Source organism: Sinocyclocheilus grahami, unplaced genomic scaffold (assembly GCF_001515645.1).
Source record: "Sinocyclocheilus grahami isolate Dianchi unplaced genomic scaffold, SAMN03320097.WGS_v1.1 scaffold350.1, whole genome shotgun sequence".
NCBI classification, from domain to species: Eukaryota; Metazoa; Chordata; class Actinopteri; order Cypriniformes; family Cyprinidae; genus Sinocyclocheilus; species Sinocyclocheilus grahami.
The window spans coordinates 1,217,180-1,224,918 of record NW_015505529.1 but is presented as its reverse complement, the minus strand read 5'-3'; the positions used below and the strand labels follow the sequence as shown (position 1 = coordinate 1,224,918).

Sequence of the window (7,739 nt, the reverse complement as noted above, 5' to 3'; positions counted from 1 at the left end):
TATTATTGTGCTGATTTTGTCACTAATATCTGTCTAATTTGTTCTTTTATCCATACCATGCTTAACTAGTAACCTTATACAATATGGCCAAATCAATTAGTACAAAACTTAAACTTCTGCTGCTCTATTAAACTGAATAAAAATAAAATGAATCAGCTATGTTCTCATCTATTTTATTTGGTCTCAATAAATACTCATTGACTCCTAAATAATCAAATGGAGATTTATTCATTTGTAGCCTATTAAATCTAGTAGGCTACTTCCACTTAGAATAGAATTGACTTGATTTATTTTCTATAGTGCTGATATTATTAATATATTTTGCAGGAAGTGATCCATCTCATCCACCCATCTAAACAGGGGACTAGACATAATATTAGCACAACTGCATGATCAAGGAGAGATGTTTTTTCATCAACTTTATCGACAATATTTTATTTTTATTGGAATTTTTTATTGGAATTTCTTTAGAACATTCAGCCCATTCTTCATACACTTACAGGGAAAACAAACATACAGTGTATTTCAAAGGGGTTTCCAGAAAAAAAATATGCACATGTATTTAGGAATAGTTCACCTAAAAATGAAAATTGTGATGTTTTTATCAGCTGTTTGAACTGTCATTCTGACAGCACCCATTCTCTGAAAACGATCCATTGGTGAGCCAGCATGAAGGAACAAACTCATCCACATCTTGCAAATTTCACTGGATTATGGGGACATATTTAGAGAAGAAGCAATGGTTTAAATGCCTTAATGATGGATTTATTTCTTACAAACAATCAGCTTTTCACTTCACAAGACATCAATTGATGCATTGGAGTCACATTTATTACTTGTGGATTATTGTGATGTTTTTATCGGCTGTCTGGACTCTCATTCTGACGGCACGCATTCACTGCAAAGATCCATTGGTAAGCAATTGATATAGGCTAATGCAAAAGTTCTTCAAATCTGTGCCAATGAAGAAACAAACTCATCTACATCTTGGATGGCCTGAGGGTGAGTACATTTTCATTTTTGGCTGAACCATTCCTTTGATGCGTTTAGAATAGAATAGAATAGAATAGAATGTGGAGGACCAGTATTAAAATATATTACAGAATAGGTTTTTTTTTTAGAAAGATCCTATTTAACTTACTGAATAAAAATGTACAAAAACATTGCTTTTTCTATTATACTTAATTTGGGGATTGCAGATATGTAAATAATCTTATGTAAAATTAATCTCCACTGGTGGGCATGACTTCATGGTCCCTCTGCTCTGTCTGCCCCCGCCTGTAACGACGGTGGGGCGAGAGACAGACGTCAGAGAGAGGGAGACTATGCAGCCCGCCATACAGAAGTGTATAGGGCAGTAGATGTAAATAAACCGTGTACTGTATCCATACTTTTCTTATTCCCACCCCCTTTTGCCCGAGACAGAGACGGGGCTTGGATGATCGGGGGAAAATATTAGTGGGGACATTCAAAATTAAATAATCTGATAACGTAAGGGGCCTTCTAAAATCGGATTCATTTTAAGGAATCGTAAAGACCTCGTAGCGGTAAGACAGAAGACACCGCAGGGAAAAAAGGAAGGCGAGAGCGAAGGGTGAGGACCGGGAGTGTTGGGGAGCTCGTCGCCGGCTTCCGGACATTCGGGGCGGCATTGAAATCGCAGACGTCGCTCCTGGGGGAAAGCAAGCCAAATATCTTTAGTATTGGACTAAAATCCCTGGAAGCGGTAGATTTTGTTTCAGCGATGTCCAGGAAAGTCCAAAGAAGCGAAGTTTGCGCCGACTGCAGTGCACCAGGTAGGGCTGAGATTTATGGATCGAGGCGTTGTTGTGAGCCATGACTGTCCGAGACTCGCTCGAGCTTGGCGGCAAGCGGGTGAACACCAAGCCCGCGAATGCACAGGGACACTCGGTTAAACGCGTCAGGAAAATGCCCGAAAATTAAGGCCCATACGGCGGCCCAACAAGTCAGCTCATTCAGAACCACTCTAAATTAAAGACTGAATCAATATGTGGGTTATAATACGACAGAACAGTAGGTGTTCATAAACTACATCCTTTACTAAACTTCTGTGACTATAAATTTGAGGTGTTATTGCAGCTTTTCTACCGTAGCTAAAGTTTTAGCCGATGCTTGTTGTTAGCATCTATCCTTAGCTTATTGACGATAGAGGTGCTGTTAATTAAAAGCACTATATTTATACTATACGCGGGACCTTTTATATGCGCATTTTGTAGCGAGAGAAAATTGTTGATTAAAAGTAAGTTTTAGTTCATATTGAGCACAAAACAGGCTCTGTATCGAACAATGCTAACTGACAGTAAGCTAGACTCGGTTGCTAAGTAGCCTGCGAACTGTCTTGTGACTGCCTTGCCAGTATTTGAGTAAAACATATTTCTGTGTTTAAAATCTGTAAATGCATTATAGCTACGAGGAGCACTAGTTCAGTTTGTCCAGTACTGTTTCAAATCTAGTTAACTTGGGCTGAGGCGAGTTAGCTTAACTAGCGTCAGCAGGTTGACAGGACACATCACACTGATGTGGGTCAGACTTTGCTCGTGTTTTTGTGCACCACTTTGTTTCTAGATAGCGTTATCGTGGGTAGATATTGTTTAGTGGCACATTTCCTGAATGTGTATTTGTTCATTAATTTGTTTTGTTAATTACTTGTACGATATGTTGTTTCAAAGTGTAGTATGTTTACATAATAAAACAGGGATATTTCTGTACGCTATTGCATAATTATGAAAGTGAATTCATTTGTTGTTATTCTTTATTGTTCTTAAAGTGGGCTCGCATAACTGAAACATTACATTTCATTGCTGGAAAAAAAAAATGTTGAAACCAGCCTAAACTGGTTTTCTAGTCTTAGCTGTTTTAAGCTGGTCTCCCAGTCTGGACAAGCTGTTGTGTAGCTGATCTTCAAGCTGGTCTCTCAGCATGACCAACTGAAAAGTTCCCAAAACCCCTCTAAAACAAGCCAAAATACCAGTGTGACCAGGCTGGGACACAGCTAAAAACCTTAAACCAGCTTTATGCTGGTTTAAGCTGTTTTTAGCACAGTTGGCCTTCATAAAATGATCAGTACAGTATTTCTGCAATGATTATGAGCAATGGCAGAATCACAGAAATTATATATTGGTTTATTTCTGATATATTTTGGTGAAGGTTACTACATAGTTGAGTAGGTTATAGTTTTGAGTTATATCCATTTTTAGTCCCATCACGCCCTTGGACAAGGCACAATTTCCTAAATGCTACAGGGAAAAAAGATGGAGGTTGGCATTGCATTTATATTTTAAATAAAGAGGAACTTCCTATGTTTGACTGGCTTTTCTTAGCCGTTTGTCCCAAAAAGCAGTGCTCAATACGTTTACAAGCAAGTTAGGACATAATAAAGCCTTCAGTTGTTTACGAAACATATTTTTGATGCCGCTCAGCTGTGCCGTCACTACAAGCCCACCCTTGGCCTTGCTCATTTTGCCTCACCGTCCCCATGGGGGAGAATGAGGGGTGGTACGGGGGGCATGACAGCTGCTCCCTCATGCACAGCTGCTCTCTCTCCAGGACTGAACGTGTATGTGGGAGAGCATCTCATTTTTGACAGTTTAGTTCTGTTTCACCTCCTCAGCTACCTGCGGTCATGCTCAAAGTTCGGCCGCCAGCACTGTCACCGGTGCCCCTGGCTGACGACTCCACATCTGAGGGCTTGGGTGTCTTTTTTTTATCCTTACACACTCGGCGTCCTTGTGTTGGCCTGTCCTGCAGTGCTAATAGAGCTTGTCATTTTCGTGTTTGACTTGTTTTAGGAATGTAGATAATGGTGTGTCTGTCAAAAGGTGAGGAACTGATGACTGAGAGAGGAGGAGGAGGCGGGCAGACAGACGGATGCATTCTAATAAATGTATTATGGGTATGAAGGAACGTATGGAAGATTGTCAATTGCATGGCCACTGAGGGCTGAATGGCGCCGCATGTGTGAGCATTAGAGTGTGTACACTTGAAATTTCATTACGAGCAGAGAGAATCTCTCGTTTGAGATGTTAATGGTTTCAAGCACTTATAGGAAGGATGAACGTGTTCGTTAAGAAGTATGGCATCATCTTTGATTTTCCCATACGCAGGTGCTCAGCTCCATATCTGTGAACGTCTGGCCATCTTTACACAGATAAAGGGATGATGCAGTATTATTTACAATTAAGGCAATAATTCTAAAGTTCTTAACCACCACATACAAGATTCAAACTGTTGGCTACAATATGAACATTTGGCGGATTAAAATAAGCCATGTCTTTTTCTAAAATAAGGAAACAAGCAGGCCTTTTACTTAAAGTAAAATATGTAAGTATGACAATATGTAAGAATTTTTTATTAAAATATCCAAAAACCACTACAACAGTGTTATATATTTTGCTGACTTATGTACTTGCATTATCCCAAATGTTTCGAAGAATGTTTAAATCCAGAGAAATAAGCAATGTTAACTAGTGGCATGGACCGTGTCCATAGTGTCATTGTGTTGCCTGCCAATGATGTCATAACCCCTCGATTTCCGGTTTTGTTTTGTAGAAAACATGGAAACACCAAAGATGCTTTAATATGTTGTGCGTTTTAATAGACCGGTGACGACCGCACAGAGTAGCATAATGACAGAACTTTCAAATGTATCTAGTATGATAAAACAGCGCTGCTTTTTTTCCCCCACATACGCATGATCGGAAAGAGTGGAAGCGGTCGACTGTGGCATAATAAAAGCTCCGCTGCTTTCGAGCCGTGTGTCACGCTCGCTCAGCGGCCTCGTTTCGCTTCGACGGCTTTCAGCCTCACCCTGCTTCATTCTACTACGTTAATAAATCATTAGCTCATCCATGAACATGATTTCTGCCCGAGTCCTGTCGGATTGTATCGGCTGTGGGGATGAAGACAACAACTCCCATGATTCCACACTCAGTCACGGCCTCATCAAACTAGCCTTTGTCTATTTGTTTATTTGTTTATTTTGAATAAGCGCCCTCCAGTGGCGAAAATTACATATTGTGCTTTTAACATTAATTTAGGCTTTTTTATAACCTTGAATGGCTCCTTGTTATATTACTTTAATTAAAAGAAAATATGATCAAATCATCTTTAAAAATCTGTTTATATTTTTTTTCTGAATTGAATGAATGTGGGAGTAAAATTAACGCTTATTTTACACAATGATTTGGTGTATGTTTCATTTTCTGTGTTTTATATATTATTTTTATATACTTTTGGATACTATATCTTTCAAAAGTTTGGGGTCAGTAATTTTTTTAGAAATTAAAACCTTTATTCAGCAAGGAAGGATGCATTAAATTGAACGAAAGTGACAGTAAAGACATTTATAATGTTACAAACGATTACAGAATTCTGTCTTTTTGAACTTTCTGTTCATCAAGTGCCGAATCAAAATGTATCACAGTTTCCACAAAAATTTTACACAGCACAACTGTTTTCAAAATTGATGATAATAAGAAATGTTTCTTGAGTACCAAATCAGCATGTGATTCCTGAAGGATCACTGACCCTAAACATTGAAGTAATGGCTGCTGAAAATTCAGCTTTGCCATTACAGGAATAAATAAATTACTATTTAAAATATATTAAAATAGAAAACATTTGATTTAAATTGTAATATTGTTTGTTTCGTCATATTGTGGTTTTTAATATAAAAAAATAATCAGTATAATAAAAAAATAAGGCATCCACCATTTTTAGGTGTTGTATTGTGTTTGCGTTCATACGGGAAATCAATAATCATGTTATGACACTGTTTACATCAGTGCAGCGTAATCTCCCTCTCGCTCTAATCGTATCAAAACCCTGCTTAGTGAGATTCTGTGGATGAGATTATGTGCTTGAAGTATTGTGGGTGCTGGTTTAATTTGAGCCAGATCCTGGGGGCCTGTGGAAGCCAGAGGCACACTTCTGTCACATTGAGACTTAGTCATTTTTCTGTTTACCTGAATATCACCTTGATCCTCCTGACTACACTTGTACCCTGCCTGATATGAGGAGAGCTCTTTGCCTCAGATGAGCTCATTCAGAGCAGTGTAGTATGATGTGGTGTATGGTGTGTGTGTGTGGTGTAAAAATTATACACATTTCATTTTTTGTAGCATGTTTGTATGTGTCAGAAATAAATATTTATGTCAGTTTTATTACATTTAATTATACAGCTATTATTTAATAAATGACTGCTATAAATGAACTTTTGCTGGCCAAATAATGTCATTTGTTTAACATTTTTAACCATTCTGATGCTTCCAACACTAAGACAAATCATTCTCACAATTTCCACAACCTCATCTGTGTTATCCAGCTACACTTTACTTCGGTGACATTTTATATCAGCAGAATTGATTACAACAGTGTTCAATATAGCACCGAAAACCAAATTAAGTTTATATAAGATAAGATGTAGGAGTAGGTCTAGGATTGTAATAAAAAGTTTTTGTGATCAGTCTAAACCAAAGCAGTCTGTCGTTCCACTTCCTGTCCTTATGTGCTGTTTTGCTTATTAGAAAAATCAACCCTCAATTGATGTTAGAATAAAAGCTTGTTTCCGCCACAAGATACAGAAATAAAAAAGGTAATTGCGACTTTTTATCTCACAATTCTGAATTTTGAGATAAAAGTCAAAATTGTGAGATAAAATCACAATGACCTTTAAAAAAAACGTTTATCCTACCATAGTCTTTAGCTTATTCTCTCTGATGAAATGTGCAATGTCATGTATGTTAAGATCCGGGCTGGAGCAGTATAAACCGAGGAGTTCTGATCTGCGATGAGTGCTGTTCTGTGCACCGGAGCCTGGGCCGTCACATTTCCATCGTCAAACACCTGCGACACAGCGGCTGGCCTCCTTCCTTACTGCAGGTAACTAAAGAGCCTCTCACACACATATTTGTCATTTTCCTCAGGATCATAGCCTAATACATACATGTGTGCCTCTCAGATGGTGCAGACCCTGGCCAGTAATGGAGCAAACTCGATCTGGGAACACTCTTTGCTGGATCCAGCACAAGTTCAGAGTGGGCGCAGGAAACCGAACCCACAAGATAAAGTCCAGTAAGCCATCTCATAAACCATTCATGCATCATATACCAGAATGTCATAAAAACAGAAGACTGGGGGTATAATTCTTGTTTTATTGGTCTGTGCTGTATGTAATTGTTCTCATGGAGCTCCATGGAATAGCAGACCACTGAGACAAGACTAACAAATCTGCTCACTCAAAATAAGTAAAATACGGAGTAATTAAAAAGTAATTTGTCAGAGCAGTGGTTCGTCCAGTCTCATTCACGAATTATAAGCTCATGCAGGTGAAGAAAGTTTGAGGAATTTCCTGTGCCACCTTCATTGCACCTGTAATAAAAAGGCAAATATCCATGAATATATGTATTTAAATGCCTAATTACTTTATTAATATTCTTCTAAGCAGTTGTACAATGTTACCTGACACCCAAGAGACATTATAATCTGGGTCCAAAATTAACTGTCTGCCACACCTGCCAGTGGTGAGTGAATTTAGAAAATCAACGTTCTAAATCTCTTTGAAATTATGTATAGTATATATTTAAACACACATATATGCATATATATATATATATATATATACACATTTAAATGTATATGTATTTGTGTGTGTATATTGAAATATTTTCCTAGTTTTTTCCCAAAAAATATCAAACATAAATTCATACACTTTCAAGACT

At 38.0% G+C, this 7,739-nt stretch overlaps 1 protein-coding gene across 3 annotated transcripts in view; it reads left to right on the top strand.

Moving 5' to 3' along the window:
- The first annotated feature begins 1,319 nt into the window (after positions 1–1,319).
- Positions 1,320–7,739, top strand: part of LOC107548582 (ARF GTPase-activating protein GIT1-like) — a 24,398-nt gene continuing 17,978 nt past the window's right edge. For all 3 annotated transcript variants that reach the window (XM_016229320.1, XM_016229321.1, XM_016229319.1), the window contains exons 1-3: positions 1,320–1,796; positions 6,767–6,900; positions 6,980–7,092. In XM_016229320.1, coding sequence (XP_016084806.1) covers positions 1,745–1,796; positions 6,767–6,900; positions 6,980–7,092 — 299 coding nt within the window. In that variant the 5' untranslated portion in view covers positions 1,320–1,744. The remainder of the gene's footprint in view (positions 1,797–6,766; positions 6,901–6,979; positions 7,093–7,739) is intronic.